At 38.4% G+C, this 27,293-nt stretch overlaps 1 protein-coding gene across 3 annotated transcripts in view; it reads left to right on the top strand.

The window, feature by feature from the left end:
- The window catches only part of COL15A1 (collagen type XV alpha 1 chain), a 124,052-nt gene that overhangs the window by 25,116 nt on the left and 71,643 nt on the right, over positions 1 to 27,293 (top strand). For all 3 annotated transcript variants that reach the window (XM_063404274.1, XM_063404265.1, XM_063404256.1), the window contains exons 3-8: positions 16,274 to 16,821; positions 19,662 to 19,736; positions 20,155 to 20,247; positions 22,531 to 22,657; positions 23,897 to 24,000; positions 26,790 to 26,918. In XM_063404274.1, the coding sequence (XP_063260344.1) occupies positions 16,274 to 16,821; positions 19,662 to 19,736; positions 20,155 to 20,247; positions 22,531 to 22,657; positions 23,897 to 24,000; positions 26,790 to 26,918 (1,076 nt within the window). The remainder of the gene's footprint in view (positions 1 to 16,273; positions 16,822 to 19,661; positions 19,737 to 20,154; positions 20,248 to 22,530; positions 22,658 to 23,896; positions 24,001 to 26,789; positions 26,919 to 27,293) is intronic.

Genomic DNA, 27,293 nt, shown 5'->3' with positions numbered 1-27,293 from the left:
CAGGAAGCATGCCAGGCTTCTGTTTTTATTCTCTTCCACTACTGGACTAAGTACAAATACAAGGGCCTATTTCAGACTTGTCTCAGTGGAAATGAATGAGCAATAAATACCTGATCTTTTGTCTGGAATATCTATAGCTGCCACATAGGCAAAACTGAATCAAGCAGCATAAGGCCCTGCTGTTAGCAAAAACTTCAACTGCTTCAAAACTAGACTGAGCAGATCTTGTTCAAAAAAAAAAATCTGGTACCACATACTGTTCTAATGTTTATGGGAATTCCAGAGTGGTTGCATAATTTGAATTAATTTGTCACACTTCTGTCGTTTGATTCATGAAGTCTCAGAAAGAAATTTTTTATCATTATATAGTGACAACTGGATAAGTTAATTTTTTAAAAAGTATACTTATATTTTCAAGCATACCTATACACACATGTACCTCAGCAGCTTTGATCAACAGGAGAGTTCAGGCTTTTAAGTTTTTGGTGCTTCTCCTGCTTTTATGGTTAACTACCTGAGCAGTCTGGCAGTTTGCACAGCAAGACTTATTCAGTCTTTGGGGTTTAGACAATCTCTCCTTAGTGCCACATTATACTGAAAATAAAGCGGGAAGTGGGAAGTCAATCAGTGGCTCTTTTCACTACGAAAAGCATTGAAAGTAAAGGACAAAAAATAATGGGAAAAATAAATACTATAGAGTCTATTCATTTACATGTTGAAGGGGACCTGTGGAAGTCATCTGGTCCAGTCTCCCTGCTCACCTGTTGCCCAGGATCACGCCCAGACCATTCTTTAATATCTTCAAGGAAGGAGATTCCACAAACTCCCTGCGTAACCTGTGCCACTGCTTAGTCATCCTCAGAGCGAGAAAGGGTTCCCTCACGCTCAGAGGTCTTCCTGTGTTTCAGTTTGTGCCCATCATCTCTTTTCCAGTCCATGGGCACCACTGAAACAAATTTGGCTTCATCCTCTTTCCACCCTCCCTTCATGTTTTTATATAAATTAGTAAGAATACAATATAACATCCTTTGTGTCAGATCCTTGGCACTTCTTTGAGAAAGTTGCCTCTAATAGCTACAAATATAGGAGACTTCAAAGGATCCAAGCTCTCTTTTTTCCAGTCATGTTTCCTCTGGAAAACACATGAGTTGAGTGTGTGTAAAAATATGTATATATATAAAGAAAGTCTGTCGGGTTCTTTATACCTCATTCTTCCTTTGCTTACAAGGAATTCTTTGCTACAACATGAAGTCTTTGACACTGCAATCAAACCAATGGATGAGGGGTACCACTTTCTCCAGGAGTGTTTATAAGGAAAAGTCATAAAAGGAAGGACAGTGGTGAAAACATCCATTCTTTTATATCTCTATATATTATGTTGCCATTCAAATACAGCACAACTTCATAAGTAGATTGTTACTAGCAGATCTGACAGATCTTAACTGTTTTTCTAAGTAGAAAATAATTGTAATTAATAGCAGTTACTATTAGCCACCAAAAATTGCCAAGTAAGATGGATGTATAAAGACATGTGCAGTATTGCTGGTATTTCTTTTGAACATTGTTTCTCCTGCTAATCAGAATGTATACCTTTCTGTTTGTTCCCTTTCAGTCTGGTACAGAACCTCTACTGGAACACAGCTCTAAATATCTACTAAGTGATTTTCAAAACCTGTCTCTGTTTTCTGGCCTACCAGAATTCACTAGGTTACTTCACATTAATCAATGTTCAGATTCCAAATATGAGAGTGTAGCCAAATACGTTAATATCTGTGTGATTTTGGCTATGTGGTCATGTAACAACAAAATTATAGCTGCAGAAGGAGACTTCCTGTCAGATCCAAGATAAACCTCTTCTCCTGTTGAGTCTGAAGTACTGTAGTTGCATAAGCCAAAATAATTTTGTGATTCTTTTCCTTACTTTAAAATAACAGAAAATCCCCTACATATGACCTCACAGGCTATATCAGCTAGTTCCTTCATGTTACTCCAAAGCAAGCAATGCAGATGCCAGACAGACCACTTGAAACTGACTTGGCTCACCAAGAAATTAATCGATACAGAAAACTTCTTGGGGATGGGTAGTTTCAATCTCTGTATTGCAAATTTCAATGTTCTGTTCATACCCTCTGCATTCAGCTGCTGTGATCATGTCAAATTGTAATTTATGTTTCTATTGAACATATTTAGCATTTAAAGAAGAGGGTGATGGTTAAATAAGAAAGTGATGAACTAATTGATGCACACAGGTTTGGGGTTGCCATCAACCATGTTTCCACACTTGCAGTCTCAGTTTGGATATTGAGAGTAGCTGCTGTATTATATAAAATTGTCATTCCTATACTAAAAGCAACAGGTTCACCCCATGTGGAAATTACTTACACTTCTTTTTTTGACTGTATGTACAGCGCTTCTGAGAATAAAAAACCTATTTAACAGCAATGACTTCTCCCCAGTTTTCATAACAGTTTCAGGTTTAATCTACTACAGCATGATTCTGCTGTTCCTTGAATGCTTTTTGTTTCTGCTGTATTTAATGCATAGAGTAGCATGTACAGAGAAGGTCAAAGTTTGCTGAATGTCCTAATGAAGTCCTAATGTTCAGCTTCCAGGGAATGAACCTGAACATATTGAGGTTTATGTCAGCAGGATTTGTGACCTATGGATGCAAGAAGAACAGGTTATCTCTATGATTCCAGAGCAGTCATGTTAATTTCCACATACCCAGAAAAGTGTACATTGGTATTACAATTCTTTGACCGGATTGGTTCGTAAAAAGAAAACAAAATAAAACCATATAAGATTAATATTATTTTCAAAGATTGATAGGAGAGGGGGGATAGTTATATCCTGTTCACCTTAAATTTTCTTGATAGGTGTGCAAATGTAACTAGGGAATGGGAGACAAGAGGAGAGATTTGGAGTGTTGCTGTAATATTTTTGTTGACAAGAATGTTGACACATTCAGAAGAGACTGAAGCTCTTGGTGCCTGTTAGCTTATACAAGCTCATTACTGTTCACAGGTCTGGCAGTATGTGCAGCATATGCCAGGGAACAAGATTGAGCTGAAGTATCGTCTCAGGGAAAAGGGCTACAGCACCACCTATAATATTTGTCATAAAGCCTGCAGTTTGAAAAATGCATTCTGGAGCTGCAGCTCAGCACATTGGATGGCATGTTTTTGTCCAGTGGTTTTGGCAAGAAGCTGCTAAACAAAAAACAAAGACGAGGTGGTATTTGACTGTATATGGAATGTTGGAGGAGGAAGGTGGTTCCAGGTGATGGTGGAAGAAAAAGGAGATGAGAACAGACAGCTGAAAGATCTGGAGAACTTGCTGCTCAGAACATGGAAAACCCAGCCTTTAGGCTTCATGGTGCAATAATTTCCGCGACTTGGAGACTTCTGTTGGAGTCTGATGCATCGAAGGGCATGCTTTAATTCCAACTTAATTAAAATTCAATGCAACATAGTTGTCCTATTACTAACACACACCTGGATTTATGATGAGTGAAATTGGTGCAACTAGTGTCTTAAAATACAGATGAGGGATCAGACAGTGAAAATAAAGAGCAAAGCATATAATCAAAGCCAAAAAGTGCCAATAACCTTATGGTTTGTTAGTTATTATGTGAATTTCTTTTTTTGGCTTTCTGAATCTTCAGTTCAAACAAGCATTAAGAAAAACACAATAAATTCTAAGGGCATCATTCTTTCTTGTCACAATACTAATAACCTTGATTAAGTAGCCTTTGAAATTTAAGCCAAAAGAACAATATTTTCTGACAACCAACTTTTTAAAAGCAGAAGGTCAGTATGCCAACACATTTTAAATGGATTTGTAAATATTGGATGCAGACTTAAGTCAGCTGTATTCTCCAAATTAAGCACAGGATGCAGTTGAGGCTTCTTTGGGAAAGACTTTCAACTGTGTATCAAATATCAAGACCTAAGAATTACTGCTGTATGCTGCTTTTATCTTTTTCTCTATTTTCAGCTCTTTTCTCAAATAGCATTTGAGTGAATTAAAAATATAATATTTGCCAAAAATAAGACTTCATCTATTCTCTACGTACTCAGGAGGAAATGAAATTATTTTTGGCCATGCACATGTAAAACATAATGTGTTCTGTGTGTGATTAAAAAGAGAAGTTCCGTTTTTCCCCTTTGGTCATAGAGCTTTAAATCTTGAATAAAATATAACAGATGTTTCAGTTATTCTAGGCAGAGGCTATTGATTAATTCACATTGTATACAAGCAATGGAGGACTGCTCAAGAGGGCAATAAGCTGCACAAAGATCAGAATTAGTTCAATAATTCTGCATGACAGTAGAGCTGTTAAAATAATGTTACCAAGCTGGAAAACATATTATCTTCTACTTTACTTTGAGTCAGTGTTCTAATGGTTAATTATAATCTACCTGGCAATCTGGTCTTTCTGATTTAGTCATCAGGCAGTGATCAATGTTTTCATGGCAATGATCACTCAAGCTTTGGTACCCGTATGTGTAGATAGAAGATCTTATTTACATGCTAGAGCCTAATTAAAACAGTGAGCTGCATTGCTGAAAGGCCTGATCCATGGGGCTGTTCCAGTGTTGCCACACTGCTCCTGCCATATTTCCTTGGAAATAGCACAAAAGAAATTCTATGTTTGAATCAGGGTGAAATGTTGTTTCATCTCTCTCAAGTTTCTCAAGCCCCTGGCTGAGACTGAACTTTGGGTCATGTGATGATGGACAAGGACGGACTGAAAAGGGGAAATACATGCCTGAAAATGCAGCTACACTACGAGGAAAGATTTCTGGTCATCATCTACATAGAATAACACATTTCATAGCATGGTCACTTCCTGTATAATGCCTTTTTGGAAAAAAATCAGCAGTTTATTGGTGTTCCATGGTGGTATGTCAGTGAAAACAAAATAATATGATAAATCTTGTTTGTAGAACTATTGAAGTTTTTGAACTATCTGACAGAGACAGCAGTGAGTAGGTCTATATCTGAGGTTTTTTTCTGAACTTCTAGCATTTCTGGTTGTGAAGAAAGTTCCAAAAACATGGATAATGTAATGTATGCATGTGCACATTTGAAGCCAGGTGAAAGTAAAGTCACTGCACTACATTATCCATCTGTATGAATGTAGTGAAATACCTATATCCAGCATCTCATTTTTACCTGATTTGCCTTATAAAGAAAACTTCTATATTATTCTTAATGAAGATAGAAATTCCTCTAGAAGATATTTAGCAAAATATTTGTTTGTGAAGTCAGGTAGCTGAAACCAGATTTGTTTCATTTACTGTTGCACAGGACCATATGTGAGGTCCCTAGTGGGAAATCTGTGGTTTGTAAGTAGTAAAAGTAGTCATTCCACTGAGCTGAAAAAAAAGAACCTTTTATATTGGTGTTTAAGAGGATATCTGTAGGCAGGGATTACAGTGCTGCTTTAAGTTGGTTTCACTAGGAAATATTGCGCATATTATTGCAGCACGTGGCTGTGGAATGATTTCTGAGTCTGCTTTGAGTCTGAACTTCTATGCACCAACTTTCACAGACACAGACACCTGATGGCCATTAAATCCTTACAAACCTCATGGATCAGGAGCAGAGAAAGGGTGGGAAACCTACTCGTGTCTCCACTTACAGAGGGACTGTATGGAGAAATAACATATTTGTATAAGATGTCTTAGATGCTGGAAAAGTTTTAGTGAGTGCTTACCCTCTCCTGGCAACAGAATCCAATCATAATACAAAATTCTAGGAATTTATATCAAGTAATCATTTTTAAACCAGAAGGTCTTTCACTTAGTACTTTAGCCAAGATTTCAACCTAGAGGTTTTTGACTAGAGATGACATTTTAATGATATCTTGTTTAAAATCAATCAACTTTTTTTAAAATTCAGTGCATTCACTGGGGAAAGGCAAAAAAACAGGAACATAATGAAAGCATATGTGATTTATACTAAGATATAAAAGTGCTGTAACACAGCTCTTGGGAAATGAAATTCTTGGGAAAAAGGAAGATGGAAAAAGAATGACTATGTTGACTGGATTTTATTTCTACATTTTTACTGGTGCATTCATGCTATAAAAACATCTAGCTGTCAGAAATGTTAATGTTCAACACAAGACATACTTTTAGTATTTACTGTTCCCATATCATCTACCTCACAATCTTTTTTCTACTTTTCTGAATCCTGGCCATTTATAAATCAAATCTATTAGTTACAAAATACAGCAGTGTAAAGAACACGTGAGAATACACTTAGAAAGATAAAAAGTAATGATAAATATCAGGTACGTAAATTTAAGAACATTTATGAAAGGGATGCTCCTGGAAGACAACAGAAGTCCTCCTAAGGATTTGAGAATGAAACATTAGTAACAAAGTATCAACTTCTGTTCCTTAACATAAAAGGATGGTGTCTTGGTTTGGAAAGACAGGTATCTGTCAGAGAATATTGGAGTTTCCCTTGGAATGGAGAATGTAAAGCGCCCTCCCTCCAAATTATTACAATTTTGCAATTCGGAGCTTTCAGGCAAAAAATATGGGAATAGGAGTATCAGTTCTTTACAAGGAATATTAGAAATGCAAATGCAGTAATACAAACAAATAAACAAACAAAAAAGCAAGCAAACAAACAAAAGTCCTAGAAAGCTCTTATGGAGTCAGAGATATGAGCTGACACGCTGTCGGCCAGGGTGTTGAAAGCAGTCCAAGTAAGTCCTCCTAGAGTGACAGATGTGGTTCTGTTGGAGTAGAGATGATCCTGTAGTGGCAATGAGATGAGTCTAGTCTTCCTCTGAGAATCCAGTGGAAAAGTGGGTGATTGGTGTTCCTACATCTCAGTTTTTGTCTTGGTAGGAACAGCTGGCTCCCTCCCCACTGGGTGGTGCATCTCACAATGGGATGGTGTAATGTGTCATGTCATTGGTGAGCCCTAATGGCCCATTAACAGAAGATATCCCCCAGACAGTGGACAGCAGTGGAAGAGATAAGAAACACTGTCACAGCTGGCCTCTTATCGGAAGGCATCCACCCCACTCCCCCCTGGAGTTACAAGAAGATAAATTAAAAAACCAAATATCTCCCCAAATGGTTTCAACAGATGAAATAGAATACACTTTTTTTGTTGTTACATTACCTAAGACAGATGGATAGCTTAGTCTCCTGAGAGAGGCACACTGTCCACAGGTCTCTAAGTACTGTAGTAGAGTCAAGGATGCATAAAAAATCCTCTGTTTTTTGTTACCTGTCTTGGTTTGAAAGACAGGTATCTGCTAGGGAGGGGCAGGACCTCCCTAGCAATGGAGAATTCAAATCCCCCTCCCTCCAAGTTATTATAATTTAGAAAATTAAAGGTGCTTTCAGGCAGAGGTATGGAGATAGGAATAACAGTTCTTTACTGGTCTGTATGTCAAAGCAAACAAACAACAACTACTACACCATTAATAATAAACAGAACCAAGAACCTCGAGGGCTTTCTTTCACAAAAGCCCAGGGCAGTTTGATCTTGGTGCCCCTGCAGGACTCCGAGAGGCTGAGCTGGAAGGGAGAAATGTCCCGGGCTGGTGGATGAGGTGAGGAGCTCTGTGCTGGTAGCTGGAGCAGCGGGGGTGTCCCAGCAGGGCAGGGACAGTTCAGGACTACAGAGTAGCAGAAAGCCTCAAAGCAGCGCTGAAGAAGCAGCGGCAGCAGCGGGACAGGGCCAGCCCAGCAGGGCAGGAGGAGGTGAGCTCAGAATTCCTGGGCATACGAACAGATGATGGTAGATTTCCCAGGACGGGACAAAGTGATGACAGTGAACTCTTCCTGAAGCAAACAGCAGCCTGACTGTCCTCCCTCCAATGCCGAGACTGTCCCAAAACTCGTGTTACCTTCCCCCTCTGAGACAAAACTCCCAGAGACTCAAAAACAAAAGGTGTAGCCCGGTGCTACCCTCTCCTTTGGCCACTTCTTGTTTTGGTCAAGAACTCAGAAGTACTCAGTAGTTAGTCTCCTAGCAACTTACAGGGAAAAAATTCTATAAGTATAAAAGAAACAAATCTAACCCCCAACATTATCTTACTGGGTTTATAGCCCTTAATTTTAAAAAATAATTAACAACAATAACAAAACCCCAAAACAACAAAGACCAAAACAAGAAGTCCAAAACATAACCTTAGTCATTGCAATATTTATATTTTTCTGTTCTCATTTAGTCTGAACTGGAATGAAGTGATTTTCTACGCTCAGCTTAGTGGTGTGAGGAAGGTCTTATAATGCTTTGCCTTAAGCTCTGATGGTGTGTTATAAATGTATCAGCCTCCATCACACAGAGACCACGGCAGACTGTAGAAGCTACAAAAATATCTGTCAGCACTTTGTTTCTTTCAGGTTCCACTTAAAAACTCCCTGCAGGCATCCTTTCCAGCCATATTGGAGATAATGCTTGTCCTTGGGTGTTCTTGGGTAGGGTCTGCTTGCAAGATCAAACTGCACACAGCATACAAAGTTGGTCTGAAGGCTCACTGAACATACAGACTTTTACTGCTGTGATGAAACAAATGTCCTGAAAGTGGTGTGAGCAGGGACCGTGACATCTGTCTTCTTACACAGGCACTGACTATGCACATGATTGTCAGGAGCAGAATTTCCTGAAAGAGGAGTTTTCTGGGTCACTCACAGTGTCAGAGGAAAAGCAGGAAGGCATGATACTCATGGGAAACACAGGGAGAAGGCAGTGTTCAGGTCATTCAGGTGTGAGGAGCAAAGGAGAATTTCTGCCTGAAGATTTCTCATTTTCATCAAGCAAATTGTCACTCACAAATCCCACCTGTCAATATCCTTCTCATGCTCCTATTCTGTGACAGAGCCTTGTAGTGGAGACAGGGTCTGGCCAAGACAGCAGGGGCAACTGCAGGAGCTCCTGATTAAGTGTTCTCTATCCTTGCTTCCCATTCAACCTCTTTATATGGGATGAGAATTTATATTCGGGTCAGTGTGCCAGACTGTGTCAGTGTCTGTTTTTCAACATTTGGGCAGAGACTCTCTGCTGGCATGTACAACTGTTATATCTAGGAGTGTTGGCTGCCTCTGCCAGTATTTAAATGTGAACTGTCTCCATAATCTTAGAAATACTTTTTTTCTTTTTTTTTTCTTTTTTTTTTTCTTTTTTTTTTTTTTTTTAATGAGGGTGTTGATAATTTTCTCCCTTAAAATTAAAGATTTAAAAAAAGAGAGAGGGAAAGAGAAAACAAGACCAGCAATATATTCCCCCCCAAGAAAATACACAGAAGACAATGTACTTTGTATGATTTTCAAGGTCATTGTGAAAGAAGGATAGGGTGATGGTTCACATCTGCTTTGTTACGGACGTAATGGAAATTAAAACATCCTAGCTTAGATGTTGTAAAAGAGTGCCTTGCACAGCAGGCAATAGTGATTCATAAGCAATGTTCTCTCCTCAGCCAAAGCTCCCATCTGATTTATGAAGTGCTGTGTTGCTTTCTAGTGGTGAAATGCAAAAGCTCCTGCTCTCCTGCAGTCATTAAAGGCTACTTTTTTCTCTAGCTGACAGTCAGACTGCCCATATCACAGCTACTACATACGTCCATCACATACAGACTTCATTTCATAAAGTCAGTGTCCAACCTGGCCGCAGATGCCTGCTATTGAACAGCTGCAATATTCAGTGCAGACTCTGTAATTCTTACACAGGTTAGTTTTGTCGACCTATCTTTTAGGAGGCTGGATGTCCTAGCAAGTCTGGAAATCTTTTTCCATGAAGGGCATCTGTGCTATTTGGTTGTTTTTTTTTCCACTAATGCATATTCCATATATTTCATATATGGGATATATGCAATTGTAAAGAAAGATGTCTTTAAATCGATGGGCCTCATTCATCCCCAAAGGATTAGCATGAGAAAAGAGATCCCTTTCACAGGTAATGAAATGGCTCTAAAGGCCTCATAAGCAGAGTGTGAACCTTCCATGGTAGGAATAGAGAAATTCCAGATATGTGTCAGGGGGCTGCAAACTCAGAAGGAAAAACAGGACTCCGAGTTTCCAGAGAGTGGTTTCAGTCTCTTGACCCGGTTAACAGCTCAGTTAGCTTTGCCTCACTACTGGAGTTGAACTGCTAAATATTTCCCACTTTTTCCTTCCATCTGTTTGTGAGGAATGAAGGACAATGAATATTTTAGTGTCTATGCTGTATTTTGTGTTGTCTACCACTGTGGTTCAAAGAAACCAGTGTGTTTGAAACATGCATTTTTGTCATTATAGGAGAACAGTTCATTGACTACACATTAAAAAGCTTTGGGTTTATGTACCAAAAAAAAAAAAAAAAAAAGTGCCCAAAAATATATGGAAGATCTTCTAGTAGAACAACTGACAAAACAATAAGAAAATAATGCAGTATTAGATCAGGGAAAAAAATAGAAAAACTGATTGTATGGAAGACAGCATTTTGGTGGTGGTTAGTTTGAAAGCATTTTAATGCTTTCAAATATAGTTTGAGAAATATTTGAGAAACTTTGAGAAATATAGTTTCTCAAAGAAGATAAAACAGATGGTGTGGGGGAACCCCCAAACAGTATTTTGTGCAAAATAGATGTCTATTTAATTAACTCTACTTAAGCACTTTCGCCCAGTAGAGGGCAGAATGACAATGACGTAAAAGCAGGAGCTGGCAGAAAGTGTTGAAAAGCGGTTTTCTCAAAGGAATTCCGGCCCTGCTGTGGCATGTCAGTGAGTACCCCATCTCCTGCTGGCTGCAGCCTGACTTCCAGGTGTGCAACACCACTGGAAAGCGCTTCTGAGGTTTCCTGAGGCATCTGGAAGGAAATGCTGCAGCATTTAATACCAATCGATTCTATCCATGTTTTCCAAAAGTCTGTTAATGGCAGCTAAAAATGTGCTTAAGCAGAGCCAATGTTGTTTTTCCTGGTAGCAGCAATGATGCTGGCCTCTTCCATTTCCTGCAGCACATCTAGGATTGTGTTACAATATTCCCCTTCCCTTTCTCTCTGCAGTACTTGATTAAATTTTATTTGGTAGATATGGAAATCCTTCTCTGCTTAACGGTATTGCTATAAATATTTGTTGTTAATTCAAAATAAAAGCACTTTGGCAGCAGGGAAGAAGTCATTTTCTTACTGCACTTTGTAACTGCACTCAGTATAAAATAATGTTCTATTACAGTTACAGCATCTCTTTGAATGCAGAGTAGAGACAGCAGAGGCACTGCACCATTGAGACAGAGATGGTTTATTTATGCTGCTGGAAAGGGAGCTTACAACCTGGAGTTATGATTATTTGGACTGGAAGAGGACAGGAAAGCAGGGTCAGCTTGGCTCAAGTTTAAGACAGAGAAGTACCTGATCTTGGCTGCTCTGAGCCTGCTTTGATTATGAAAGCATTCATAGAACATTGGTTTTATCTCATTTCCATAAAAGAACATGAAAAGGAGCTGCCAGCAAGGCTCATGCAGCAGTGAAACGAGGTGTTCTTGCACAGGATGAGAGTCAACAACCATGGAGCAGATGGACTTTTACAGGCATGGGCCAGGAGCAGCTCCAATAAAAGTGTCTGAAGAGGAACAGAGGGAAATATCAGGTGAAGTTTAGCTAAAAACTAAGAGAAAATAATAATTTTAACTCAAAAGCCAGCACCCATCCCACTCCCATCTGTGTGGAGCCATCTAAGCCCTCCCTTGGGCGAGTTAAAACCAGCTGTCATAGTCTTAGCAACAGGGTGCTTGACTTCTTATATTTAGCAAATAGCAACCACTTGAGCATGTTATTCTGACCCTTATGTACACATCATTAGCCTGGAGCAGAATTGGGCTAAATTTGGCGGCTGATTTACCTGAATAATTGTTAACAGGCAATTCTAGCTAAAAACATGATAGAAAACATAAATGGGACAATCCTAAAAATATCAGCTGAATGAATATTACTATGATATGTAAGTGGTTGGGTGACAAATATTTGAAACAAATATGACAAAGATTTGTAACTTCAGTCTTTGTATCCATGTAGTTGAGATAGTCCAACTCAAGCATCTTCTCACAGCATAGAAGACAACAGCAGTGTGTTTATCTTCCAGTAGTGTGGCTTGGGTTGATCTCACCATACCACTGCCAGTCATGTTCTTGTGCTCAAAGGACTTGTCAATATTTCTTTTCTTTTTTTTTTCAGACTTGGAACATTGGAACTGTACCTTTTAAAATGAGGCTGAGATGGGTAATTCTGTCTATGTCAGAGGTGTGGGCCTTGCTTTTGAACTCTGCTTCTGTTATATTTTCTAGTGGTAAAACCATGGATAAAAGTGGACTGACAAACAGCCCTTATCTGTAGCCCGGTAGCCTTTGACTCTGTTGCAGTAGTTTCCCATAGTGTGATAGTATGCTTTATACCACCTCTGAAGTTAGGTTGTGTTGAAGTGTGGTGTATCAGCTAGAAACAGTGACTGTGGGTATTTTGTATGAGCTCTTGTAGACAACAGAAAATACAAACTTCTACCCTCAGTGAATAATCTTGTGTTTTAAACTACTATTTGTAAAAAAATTCTTCATTCTAGTCATATTCCTAAAGTAGCTTTTTATATAGCATCCTGATAGTATTTTCTCTGGAGAAGAGAAAGCTTTCAGGAGACTTTATAGCAAGTTCCAATACCTAAAGGGGCCTACAAGAGAGCTGGGGAGGGACTTTTCCCAAGGGCATGTAGTGGTCAGACACATCAACTGAATGGTAGGTTTAGATTAGATGTTAGGAGGATGTTCCTTACTTACAAGGGTGGTGAGGCGCAAGCACAGAGGAGCTGTGGGTGCCACATCCCTGGAAGTGTTCAAGGCCAGGCAGGATGGGGCTCTGAACAACATGGTCCAATGAAAGATGTCCCTGCCCATGGCAGCGGGGGCTGCAACTACTTGACTTTAAAGGTCCCTTCCAACCTAAAGAATTCTATGATTCTATTATGCAGTTTGATCATCCAAGGGTTTTGGATCAGGCCTGGCATTGGGTCTACTCTGCTCCAGGATGGAAAATATGAGGAGGAAGCAACCAGGAGGAGGTAACACATGCACAGTCCAAAGACAGTGCTGTGGGTGCCAGGAACCGCATCTGAAAGGAGGCTCCGAACCAAAAAGTCACAGTGTAATAAGTTAAATCATATGAATGTGGACCTTTCTCTGCCTCTATTCCCTTTTAGAATATATAAATACTGTGTTTGAGTCTTAACATCTAAAACAAATGTAGTAGGCCTCCAAGCAGATAGGTTTTTTCTTTCCTCTGTAATTCACTCTTTGTTAGCAGTGAAAAAGCATTTTGTGTCCCACAGATTTGAAATTCCATCCTGCCTAAGTAATTACATCAAAAAATTGGAATAAAAGAAAAAAACAACAACCTAACCCCTACTATTGTCATCTTCAGTCTTGAAACATTCCATATACCGACTTACAGGATGATTTTTATAACACACGAGTGCTTCTCAAATGGTCTCTGAAGCTACTCAGTGGGAATAGCCAGGTTTCAGCAAATTCTATAACAATTCCAACGATAATATACAGTAACAGTATCAAATGCAAGGTACAGCACAGCTCATAGCTCTAAATTATAAAAATACCATTCCAATTTATGGGGTTATGCTTGCTGAGATAAAATATAGCTAATATTAAAGCTGCTTCTGTACTACAACTTCCAGTGCCCCAGGTCTAGGAAACATGGGTAAGTATGGGATGAATTCTGGATGCTCCCCAATGTCCAGTGCCTTAATAGTGTTTGAAGCAGAACTTTTCTGATGCCACATAGTTCTCTGACGGCTTACAGGTACTTAAAATAGTGTAGCATTTACCTATTTATGTAAGGTAATAAGAGTATTTTTATTCTAACATAACTGCATTAGGGAGACATTAATTTTGTCAGAGATAATTGAAAACCTGTGGTTGTAGGTCTGTATTTTGCTTTTAACTGTGTCTCTAAGTCCTCATAAATCCATTAAGAGCTTGGTATGAGCTGTAAGTATAGAATTTGGCTAATGCTTCCTGTTTTGTTTTGATTTTCTGCAGTGGAGAAGTGCAAGCTTCTACCCTAGCCTCACTGAAGTTCAGACTCTTCCTGAGCCTTCTGACTTATTTTACTCAAATTAAAATCCCGACTCTTTGCTGTCTTTTGCTGCCACCTTTTGCAAACACGTTTTGTTTATCTCAGCGGCTAAAAGAGCTCGTGTGTGGGGCTCTATGTGTGCTACTGTTGAGTAAATGACTGGGAAACTGCAACTAGACTGCAGTTCCGCACGTTGTGTGGGGAGAATGAATAATGGGCTCTTTTCCAGTCACCAAATCTCCCCTTGAGAATGGGAAATGTGAAACTACTGTTGTATTTATTAATTTTGCTCCTAGGATGCATCCCACTGTCCAAGCCTTATGGCTGAACATCTTAGATATTGCCCATCTCCTTCCTTGGTCACTTTACCATGACTCTTTGGATGTAGCTTTGGTATCTGTGTACAGTTCCTATGTTATCCTTCAAGATTAGTATTTTCCTTACTTTCTTACCCTTGTGTAACAGCTTATGTATTTTGTTTGTAGTGCAGGTTCCTTTATGTGTATGTATGTGTGAATAGAAAACATGACCCAATATTAGACTCAAAATCAAAATGTTGTTAGCTGTGTTTGGCCAGAAAAGAAGTATATCCACTTTTAAAGCTATTGGGAAAAAAAAAAAAGTCTCTGACAAAGCATTTAAAAATGTCAAAGGAATATGGTTTCTGGATGAGGAGCTAGTTTTTCTAAACAAAACATCTATACTTCAGAAATATTTTGGGGCAATTGTTTCTGTATGAAGCACATCAGCCTTTGTTCGGTTTATGAGATCCCCCTGGAAGTGTTCAAAAGGTGGGTGGAGTAGCAGGTGGGGACATGATTTAGTGGTGAACACAGTGGGGCTGGATTCATATTTGGACTCCATGATCTTGGAGGTCTTTTCCAATTTTTACGATTCTATGATTATAAAGTACAGAGAAGAAGATAGATCAGGATTTATTTAAACTGTTGTATAACATCTTCAGCACAGGAAGGACACTTTACAGTTTCTTTGCAAAGCCACTAGTACAATGGAAGACACTTTGCCATGCATATTCCAGGCTGGTACTGCATATGAGCAATGAATAACAGGAGCGCATTGCAGCTGAATAAACTCTATAGCTCTTCATCAGAACCGGCTTGCTGGTTTTACAGAGCAAAGAGTAAGATTCTTTTATTTTGCCTGATTTTTATCAGGTGTTTTAAGCAAAGTTTTTCAGTTCATTTTGCTTGTGCCATTCAGATGTACTGTCATACATTTTCCATTACTATTCCATTTGGATTTATTCAGCCTATAAAACCATTACAGTCACAGGTAACTGAATAAGTTTAAAACTGAAACAGCATTTCTGTATAGACTCAGATCTGAATGGGTCTTTATGATTAAAAATGTTATCTTTTCTTGCTTGCTTTTACTTCTTACAAGAAAAAAATTGGTAGTTGTGTTTCTGATATGCTGCTAGAGTGTGTCTCCCCAAGGTTCTAGTTAAAATTGGGTGCAGATACTTAGATGTTATCATTGTTCCTTCATTACCTGGTAGGAGTTGTCTCTCTGGGCATGTTTGGCAGAGATACATAATTCTGCATGTTTGCCAAAGCATAAATACTCTCCTTTCAAAACTGAGTTTTGATTGCTGAACAGTATTTGTTATGTACACAGTGCAATTAAGGAGATAAATGTGAAAATAATGCATAAATAAAATCTAACCTCTGTTTTAGACACAGGTAATTGCAAGGGCTACAGCAAACCCACTGTAAATTTTATCCTGTTTTGTGAAACTATGCCATGCTGTTTGTAGAGAACTATTGCTGTCTTTGTGAGAAAAGAAGATCTCAATACGAGAGCTGTTAACTTGTTTTCCACTGAATCTGCTTTGCAAGCACATTCAGCATTTTTTGCAGTTTGTGGACAGCTGAAGTAAATACATTCTGCAGGAAATACATGTTGCCATTCAATTGCACCAAATGTTTACATGTGCCTTCCTTTAACGTACGAGTAACCTCCATTAGTCAAAGGACAAAAAATGATGTGTGTACATAGCTAGATGTGTTTAAGAACTACCTGGACTGTGGCCTGAAGTATCAGAAGTATGTTCCTGGCATTATAACACTACATTTCAGGTTTTCAGGCTTTTGTTAACTCATGTAAGTCAAATGGGCTGTGTACCTCAAGGATAAATTACATGCTTTTTCTCATGCACAGAACGAGGCTCAAAAGGACACCTTGACCTCACGGAGTTAATAGGAGTCCCTCTTCCTCCTTCCATCTACTTTGTCACGGGCTATGGAGGGTTCCCAGCTTACAGCTTTGGTCCAGATTCCAACATCGGCCGGCTGACCAGCGCTATAATACCATCGCCTTTCTACCGAGATTTTGCTGTTGTGGTTACCGTGAAACCAAGCAGTGATCGTGGGGGAGTGCTCTTTGCAATAACAGATGCCTTCCAGAAAACCATCTACCTGGGACTGAGGATTTCACCAGTTGATGACAGCACCCAAAGAATAATAATGTACTACACAGAGCCTGGATCCCATATCTCCCGAGAGGCTGCTTCCTTTAAAGTGCCAGTGATGACTAACAGGTGGAATAAATTTACAGTGACTGTTGAGGGAAATTATATTGCTTTGTTCATGGACTGTGAAGAATATCAGAGGCTTCAGTTTCAAAGGTCTGCTCGAACTTTGGTATTTGAATCTGGCTCTGGGATATTTGTTGGTAATGCAGGAGCCACAGGACTGGAAAAGTTCACAGTAAGTGCTGTCTAATAAATTCGCATGCCTCAGTGTTTAATGCATGTACTCTCTACCCTGCTTACAGAGGTTATATGCCAAGTGAGGGTCAAATCATATAACTTGTGTTTTCCATACCTAGCTAGGGTTTGGACAGTGAAGTTATATAACCTCTGGTTTAATATACAAATGTTCTGAGAGCCTCAGAATTTTATTAATGGTCCAAATATTAAACCAAATCTTCAGTTTGAATATTATAAATTTCAAGTAAATACGTCACATAAATTTTATGGCCTTTTTAAGAAGGGCACATTTCAGAGAATTCATTTTCTTAATTTCTGAAAATACCTTACTATTTAGCCGATATTTTAAATGATTAGTTAGGTATTCATATTCAACATCAGAAGGAGAATGATGTCATCAAAGGTAAGGATAGTTGGAAGGGTGTATTTTTATAATTTATATGTTATTTGAAGCTTATCAGGTGCTTTAGGAAATAGAATGCACCAAAACCACTATTAAGAAGGCTCCCAAGCCTTCTTAACTTGAATGGAAGCATCCTTCCTGCTGCATCCTAGCTGAAGTTCTCAGCCATTGAGAGCACTCAGCATGCGTGAGATTGACTTATTGTCAAATGGAAAGGAAAATGTCACACTTTATTTGTCCTATTTTTGTATTTCCTGTACTTCAGAACTTGTATTGTGTTTTGTGAGATTAATGTCTCTTCTAAATTAGTTAAGCAGCAGCACAAAACAGAGTGTATCCTTTTCTTTAGGGAATAAACATGTTCTTTCCAATGTTCAGGCATACTGGCAGGTTGTGAGTTCCACCTGGTAAGCAGCAAGTTTAATGTACTTTTATCATTTGTCTAACTAGTTTAAGCACCTAGTATCACAGAACTATATGGATTAGCAGGAAATAAAGGGTGGAAAGTGATATATAGGAAAACTGTGTGTTGGTGCTACCTTTTTTAGGCAAATAGGAGGACTGGAGTATTGTGAATGCCTGATCACTAAGTAGGATTGAGAAACATTCAGGAAAAGGAAAGTGCTTTGGTATGCCACCTGGAAAACATGTGATGATCACTTGCTGAGATTATCACCAAAAATCTGTAAATATGATGACAGAAATGCATGGTGGATGACACTGTAATACATTTTCACTGAAACAGGCTGTTCTGTATGCTATGTTGAGTACATAAATTTCAGCCAATACTCTGAGTGCTTCATTAGCATTAATTGTGACTTGTACTCTAGTTTCCTGTGCCTTTATTTCTTCATGCCTCATATGATACAATGGCTTTTGAGTAGAAAAACTAAATGCTTGAACCTTACTCAAACTCTGTTTCTATGCCAAGAACTGTTTACATTAATTGCCCAAAGCAGAAACAAATCACAGCAGATTCTGCAAATGAATAGATGTCAGATGCTGGTTTGCTCTGGCTAATGGGAATTGGTGTGTCTAAGGCTCTGGTTGTCAGGCACAAAAGTACATAACTGTCATCAGATTTATTGAAACCAAAGGAAAATCTGGCCATGATGCTTGTAAACAACAAACAAGTGTAGCTGGATCAGTGATGATGCCAGATGCTGCAAACTAGTTTTTACAGGGAATAGCAACAGCTATAAGTCCCAGAGAGGGAATTAAATGCTGCATACCTACCATCCCTATCATGCAGACTGATCCATGACTTTCCTAGTTGGAGGAATTGACTAGCAGTAACACATTGGAGATCTCCATTTTGCTTTCTTTACCATCCAGGGCCACAGATTAGAGCAAGAGGAGAAAAATATGTTCTCCATATGTGATTCACTTGTACTGTGAAAAAAAGGTCACATCCAGGAGACTGCTTAATTAGTCGTGCCTCCTTTCATGTATGATTTTTCAATAAACTGTTCATTCAGTCTGATATGGTTCAATATCTGAGTTGCCCATTAAGTTTTGAGAGAAATAGGATGTTGAGATTACTGAGCTGTTGCCTCAGAAGGCCAGCAAACTCAGGAGACACCAAGTGCATGAGTTTCATGGTCTTCAAAGGTAGATAAATTAGAGGGTTTTTAAAGATAGAAGCACAAATTTTATTCCTTTCTAAAATATTCTAGGTGGTGTGCTATATGTAAACAGGTTCTTGACTTGAATATCTTTGTGTCCCGTTGTGCATCATGTCAAACTCTGTGAGATCTTGTAATAAAGAAACATCTCCCACATTTCTTAAAGCACTTTGAGTCTTTGCAGAAGCAATAGTGGAATATTTTAAATGAAATTGTTACAGCTCCTTCAGTGTGTCAGACTGAGAGGTACAGTTTGTGACTCTGAAAAAAGAAACTGAATTTTCTGATTGTTATCAGAAAATCCTTCTCCTTTATTTCCTCTCTGGAAAGTTTTAAACTGGTTTCTTCCTGACTCACTTCATCACTTATTGGTATTCCCATCCGCTCCTTTGTCTCCATTTTTAGGGTTTTCACATGCCACTTCTGGAGCTGCAATGCACTTCTTAACTAAAAAAAGCAGACAGTGTTTTACAGAGTGTATAATGCAGGACATAATCCATAGATCCTTCATCTGGGGCACTAACAATGCAGTATGGTGATCGTAATGTCATTGTGACATGACAGTCATTATATTCTGGCAGCTTCCATTTGCTCTACATTTTGCAAAAGGAAAATCTGTGAACATATTTATATCTTTAAGTTTGGGTTATTATAATGAAATTTATACTTCAGATCATATTCCAAGTAAATCAGACCACTGTTAGGGGTATTTTGTTTCTTTGTTTAATTCCCACCCCTCCACTCTCACTCCACTTCACATATGCTACTTAAAATATTACTTCCTTAAAATGTTTTTGATGTTCCATGTAGGGCTCAATTCAGCATCTGACAATCAAATCTGACCCAAGGGCTACTGAAGATCATTGTGAAGATGATGACCCTTATGTAAGTATTCTTATAAACACTTTTTCAATGCCTCAGAGATTTCAAAGTAAATTTCCATTTGGCATCTTCCATAACACTAAATGTGGTATTTTTTCTTGGAAATATTGTATCATACTTAAAACTATATGTGGGGCAAATTTTTTTTCCTGTACAACCCCCAAACCCTTTTTTTCCAAAAAGTATAATTTTATTTTGTCTAAAACACCTTTCAGGAAATGAACTATGGCTTTTATTTTTCTGAAGGGTCATTTTCATGGAATGCTGTAAGTACTGAAATGTTATCCTCATAATGACACTGAGGCTTCGCTAGCCAAAAAAAAAGGAGCATTTTTCTGCATTTAACTGGCCAGTTCCTTGGAGATCATGCTTTTTTGCCTGACTTTTATGAACTTCCTCCCAATAATTGGGTTTTGCACAGGCTTCAGGGGACAACAGTGGCAATGGCAGCATTCAAGAATATGATGCTTCTGAGGCACAAGAAGCCCTTGCACCTTCTCGTCTTCCCATAAGGGTAAATTTATTTGATTACTTTAAAATTCTGCTTTAATATTGCTCTTTTAAAGGGTGGCGTCTGAATTTGATTAGTAGCTTTCATATTTGGCAATTTCCAAAGGCTTCTGTGAGAACAGCATGCACCCATCCATGGGAATGATGGCCAGATAAAAAAATCTGGTATATTTGACAACAATCAGCAACCAGATCTTGGGAAGAAAATAATACAAAATTGGGAAAATATATATATGACACTTCCTGGAAACACTCGAATTCTGCATCAATTTTTATCTCAGGAAATGCTTGTGCCAAAAGTATATGTGGAACTCAGCTGAGTTATTCATTTTTGAATTTCTTGGTTTTTTGTTTGGGATTTTTTTAACACATGAGAATTTTACCACCCTCTGATTACTGCTGCAGAATACTTTATTTAATTTAATTACATGTTTTGTGAAGGACATGCACCTTTTTCTTGCCCTTCTGAACACACTAATTGCAGCTCTCATTTGGTGGTTAATTGACTGGATGACAGAGTAAACAGCTTTTTCTTACCATATTTAGAGATTTCTAACATATTGTGTCCTCCTCACTTTTTGTACCAGGCTCAAATATTCCAGTCCGTTCCTCACAATGAAGCTTTCCATGCTGCTTGTGTCAAACATTCTTTTTTTTAAATACAGGTTCTAGTTGGGTCCTTTAGAGAAAAACACATTTTCACAAATGCTCACATTTGTCTGATATTGTACATACTATTTCACTGTTGAATCTTTCGGAATCTGAGGGCAAATACTTCTTCGTTGTGATGTCCTGTCATTCACTTACTGTGTTTCCTACCCTTTTCATACTAAGACTTCAGTTTTAGTCATATCCACTGCTGAGTTTCTCAAGAATATTTTTCTGCAGGAATTTACCTCTTCCAGAATCAACATGAATGGACGAAAACCTTATTTTTTCTATTATAGACTTCAAATTCTCTAAACACTCTTTTTGTAACTTTGTTAAGTATTGACCCAGCCTCCTGCTCCTGATGTGTTTGAATAAATTTTTATGAATTTTTTTTTTTGCCTTTTACATATGAGCTCATTTAACTCATTTTGGCCTGCCTTATGCTTTGCACAGAATCACAGACTAGTTGATTTTGAAAGGGACTTTTGAAAATTGCCCTGTCTAATTCCCTTTTCAAAGCAGAGCCAAATACAGCTGGTTGCTCAGTGAGCAGGTTGTTCAATGCCAGTTGGTTTTGAATTTCCTCAAGAATGGAGACTCCACAGCTTCTCTGTTTCAATGCAGGTTTTTTCTGACATAGAGCCTTAATTTCTTGTATGTTAATGTGAGTCCATTGTCTCTTTTCCCTTCACTGGCTACAGCCAGTGAGAAGGATCTGGTTCTGCATCTTCTTTACTCCTTCTTATCAGGATCTTCTACACATTGATAAGATTGTTCTGAGCCTTCTTGAGGCAGTCCTTGCTTTCTCATATTTCTCAAAAGTGATCAAAAGACAGGCAGCTGGCCCCAACTGGTACTGCTCCATGGGGTAATTCCTCACTGGATGTAGGATTTGCATTTTACTTTTCCTGAATTTCTGCAGACAGGTAGGGTTTTCCCAAATGGCAGCAAAATCACCTAGTGCTTGATGATTCCTCTGCATTTTACATCACACCACAAAATTCAATCCATAAAATCTTACTGAGCCTTGACTTTTCTCATTTGGATAAAACTGTAGCTAATTCAGGAAAGAAGTCTAGCTTCTCTATCCAGAAAAATATAAATTCTATTGTTTTTAGCTTCTGTTTAATAATCTTCATAATTACTGCACGGTTCAAAACTACACTCAGCAATAATAGAATTTTTTGCTTTTATTCCTCCTTCTGAAAATGTGATTTAATCCCAGCTGGCCACTAAGCACCACACAGCTACTCCCTCATTACCCCACCAGTGGAATGGGCAGAGAATTGGAAGAGAAATCAGAAAACTCATGGGTTGAAATAAAGATACTTTAATAGGTAAAGCAATGCTGAGCTGGAATAAAACAAGCCAAAGGTCCTTCTTGAAAATGCAGTCTCTGACAAGTGTACGTTACGTGTAGTTTCGTCCGTCTCTGTGGGTTTGTCAAGTGTACATCCCTTGCTTTGGGGGAATATAGTCCAAAGGGACTACACTAGTTTTCCTCAGAATTCTGGCTTGCTTCATAGATGTGGTAGTTCTGATTACTGTCCTTTGAGGGAGGTAATCTAGTGATTCTTCTCTTAAAACATGTGATAAGCCTTTACTCTAAACCGTTCTTTGGGATTTTTTTTTTTAGCCTGAAGATACTTTGGCTGAGCCAGTGGAAGCCCCTTCAACAGTATTGTCTTATTTGGAAGAGAATGATTTCTCTGGAAATCATAGACCAGAAGAAACCTCAGAAGCAACTAAATTTAAAGAACAAGGCACTGCCTCGGGTTTTGGTGTTTTCTTGGGGGGTGGGGTCATTTACATTCTCTGGGTTTGAATCTATCATTTCCCTGTGTATGGAAAGCCACTGTCATATTTTGGGTGCAGCCAGGAGAGGAAAATCCTATGGTTTTGGACATCTGTGTGCTAGAAAAGAATTGGCACATCAAACATTTGGTCATTGGAAGAGGAGTCTGTTAAACTGCAATTCATTAATAGCAGCAGACATAAGTGGTAGCAACTGCAGCCACTGTTCAATATATCTCTCCCTTCTCCCTCCATATAGAGGCTTATCTCAGACTTGTTGTTAAACATGCCAAGAATGGATTTACCCTTCTGTAGTGTGGAAGTTTCAGTTACACTACTGTAGTTCATATTTCAAAATTTTTAAAAAAGTACTTGGATAAAACTGAGAAACTGACCTGAGGAGCTCCTGCTGTGACAATCTACAACACTCCAGTATAAGTGCAAGTGTTAGGCAAAGGGAATGAAAAGAGAAAAATTCTCTTTATTCTGCTAAGGTCAGTGAGAAGCATGGCACCCCTTGAGTTATATACCTCTGCAAATAGTCCTGCTTCCTCTAGAGCCACATGGCACCACATGGATATTTATTTGATGACCTTTACATGTAAAGCACAGCCTTTTGTGTAAAACTGAATCCTGCCATGGAATAAACAACTATTTATTACTCCTATTGCCTCCAAAGGATGTGAATGTGCCTAGTGCACCAGTGGGGGGGATGTTGGGTACAAGTGTAGGCAGCAAAGCAAACACAGCAGGGCATAATGCAGTGAGGAATCCAGTACTCCACTGCTAGGACAACTTCAGGGCACTCCTAGAAAACAAAAAGAAAAGCTAGATATATTAATAAGACCAGAGACAATGTTGGTATTTTGACTCCGCACATACTTCAGATAGTACCTGTTTCAATTATCTCTTTTTTTTTGTGTTACATGGATGACAAATTAGACTAGAACTTGAGGGAAACATGATGCAATACAGCCCTTGACCTTAAAATAGACATGTTTTGTAATTTTACACTCACCTTTCTCTTTTTTTTTTTTTCTTTTAAAATTTTCAGAGCTGTAAAATGACCAATATTAATATTTGGAATGTGTTTTAGTCATAATCTGAATAATTTATTTTTTCATACAACTTGCTGCATCTGTCTCTGATAAATAGCTCTGGGCAGGTTTTGGTTTGCTCTCTAATTAATAAGTGATTCTTTTATTTAGATGTAGTTGTCATGGAAAATGGACAAGGCAACAGTGAGTCCACCACTGTCACACAGAAAATGTTAAGAGAAGAAGACGGCTCTGGTGCTGATGTTTTGCCAGAAGTAAGTAGAGAGGAGGTCTGTATAATGGATGCCCAGTCTTTTAGTCCCAGGAACAGGAAAATCTTGACTTTGAAACATATTGCATTTGTAAGGTAGTGTGTAACCTGAATTTTGTGTGATTCTACAAAATGAAATTACATAGGTCACCCAATTGAAATCCTGTGAGCTACTGGAATACTTACCCTACTTGTTGGTATATTTCAAAATAGTCATCTGCCGGTACATTTTTTATTGATTAACATTCCTACTGCAATAGCCACCACAGATTTTTCTTACCAAAAAAATAATGACCTTTCCTTCCTCTTGCCTGGAGAATCCTACACCAAAAGCACATTCTTCTTATTGCTTGAAACTACAGTCGGTTATGACATCTTCTTTTTGACAGAAAACACACTGTGTCATGAAGGACAGAAATTTAGAATAAAATTTCCACATCATGTGTGTTTAGTTCAAGTGTTTAAGGCTGTTCCTTGCAGGGTTTTCTTGCGTTCCTGTGTTTACTGTGGTAAAATATAGCAAGTGGTGAAACATTAAGTTAAGGATCATCCATCGGAGCTGACATAAAAAAAGTTTTAGTATTTGTTGGAGAACTTCCAAATATAATTCCTTTAACATTTTCATGCTTGCATTTTCATCTTTTTAAAGCAGCAATTCTAATATTAGTTTATATAAATAAATAGATAAACTAAATATCAGATAAACTATTACCAGTTGGTTTTGCTTTTTTTTTTTTTAATTTTTGTGCCATATTTCTTAAATAAAAATTCAGTTTTGATTTACGAATTGTGACACATTAAATTTAAATCTATTGTGACAAGTAGTTTTCCTACTCACTTACCTTTACAAATTTTTCTTACTTTATTTCAATTTTAACATATTTTTCACTACACAGATACTCAAGATGATTATGTGTTATAATAATGATAAATCATTTAGAAAATACTAATTTTAAAGAGTTGTTACTGCCACTTCTCTCTCAGATTTTGCTTGCACCTGGTGTTACTCCTGTCTAGGTGGAGAATCCAGCATTTGTTCTTGTTTAGTTTCATGCTATTAATCACTGTCCAGTGCTCTAAGCTACCCAGATCCCTCTGTAAGGCCTCCTGTCCTTTAGGAGAGTCAGCAGCACCTCCCCGTCTGGAATCATCAGCAAACTTACTCTGAATGGTGCATTCAAGCCTGCATCCAGATCACCAAGAAATAGATTGAACAGAACTGGCCCTAGAATTGATCCCTGAGGAACACTGCTGGTGACCAGTCACCAGCCAGACATGGCCCTGTTCACCACAACCCTTGAGCTCTGCCCTTCAGCCAGATCTTCACCCAGCACACCATGAACCCACTCGTCCCACAGATGGAAAATTTTCCCCAAAGAATGCCGTTATGGGCAGCATCAAAAACCTTACAAAAATGGAGGGAAGTTACATCCACCTCTGTCTCTTCATCCTTCATGTGGATGACTTCACCACAGAGAAATACCACATTAGTTAAACAGGACTTTTGCTTTGTGAACCCAGGCTGATTGCTCCTGACAAGTGCAGTGTTCTTTAAATTCTTTTCAATGATACTCAAAAGGATCTTCTTAATTTTCCAGGAACTGAGGTTGGGCTAACAGATTTGTAGTTCTATGTCTTCTCTTACACCCTTTTTGTAGACAGGAATAACACTGATTATCCTCCAGTCAACAGGAACCTGCTCATACTCCCAAGATCCTTAGCAGATGATTGAGAGGCATCCTGCCATACCATCTGCTACCTCCTGCAATACTCTAACACTGGATCAACAATCATGTTAACTCATTCAGACTATGATCTCTACCCACAGTTTAACTAAATAGATTTTTTTCTAATGCTTTTCCAGATTGGAAAAAATCTGTAATGAGTCCAGATTAAAAAATAAAATAAAATTAAAAAAAAAAAAAATCTGGTCTTTGAGACCTTTCCTTTTGACAAAACCCAGAAAGGTCTTTCAAAAAATCAGCTTGCAGTTCCTTTGCTGAAAGTTGTCATCCTGTTAACTTTAAAATGCTTTGAGAGTTATAATATTTCATCCCTCCTAGTTTCATTAGCTGATAAAGGAACTCAAAATATTTTATTGGTGCTTTAAATTGTGGGTAAATTCTAGTGCTTATTTCAAAATACGATACTGACTTACATGTTTTGTTCTGTATACCAGTTTCTGATTTAAATGTGTATTAATGTCCAAGCTTCATTCCTGGAACATCTTATTTTGTTCTGGAATATTTAAATTATTCCTTTTGTTATTATTACTTTCTCTTGACCAAATACTAATGTTTAGCAACATTATAGTCTTGCTGGTTTCCATTTTTATTTTTTGTTATCATTGTTTCTTCTTCTGCCACTTTTTAACCAATATGTAATCCTCCTTTGTTAGTCATGGATCTTGGGCAAGCTGGCTAAAACACTCCTAAACATGTCTATCTTAACTCTCACAATTTTTTTCCCTGACAGACTGAGTATGTGAAAATTTTATTTTTTCAAAGCCACACTATTGACTTAGTGCAGGTTTATGTGGATATGAAATAAGATCATGGTCATCTGCATCTAGGTGACCAGCTCAGAGAGCAGCTCATCTGTTAGGTGCATGAATGATCTTTAATACAGATTGCCTTTGTTGAATGGAATATACTGTTTGTATGGTGCCTATCAGGTTCTGACTGCATTGAGCAAAGCAAAAGTTGTAGGATAAAAGGGAGGGGAGGGGGGAAGAGAGACAAATGGGAAAAGTAATACAACACATTTTTCACATTTCACATTTTAATTACTTAGGGCCAGAAAGGTCAGGAAGTAGAGGATGGGTCCACAGAGCCTCTAGGAGGGTCAGGAATAGAAGATATGGAAAATAAAGATCAAGGACCTCCCGGATCTCCAGGGAAACTTGGGCAACTTGGTCAGCCTGTGAGTATTTTGTCTCTGTTGAAAGAAAACATGTATTTTAGTAAGGGTAATCCATCACACATACATGGAGCCCTGGAACTGCACAGACTTGCACACTGTCACCAGTTACACTTCTATGAGATGGCTTTTAGCCCAGCAGCTGAGGAGGATCCTGCCTGCACTGCACATGTGTCAGGGGCTAGGGCCTGGTGAGTGAAAACCATCAGAAAGCAAAGGCAAGCAGCTTTGCCAATACAAAAATGTTCTCAGAGCAGCAATTCCACCAACTTCTTGGGTAGTGCTACAGCACCCTCCCAGCTGTCGGGTTTGAATGTGTACAAAGGTGCAGAACTCACAGGCTTCCTTCAATGAATTCTCTATACCCAGGATGTTTTA

The sequence above is a fragment of the Prinia subflava genome, chromosome 1, assembly GCF_021018805.1.
Source record: "Prinia subflava isolate CZ2003 ecotype Zambia chromosome 1, Cam_Psub_1.2, whole genome shotgun sequence".
Taxonomy (NCBI): Eukaryota; Metazoa; Chordata; class Aves; order Passeriformes; family Cisticolidae; genus Prinia; species Prinia subflava.
The sequence above is the reverse complement of the archived record's forward strand: the minus strand, read 5'-3'. Positions and strand labels throughout refer to the sequence as shown.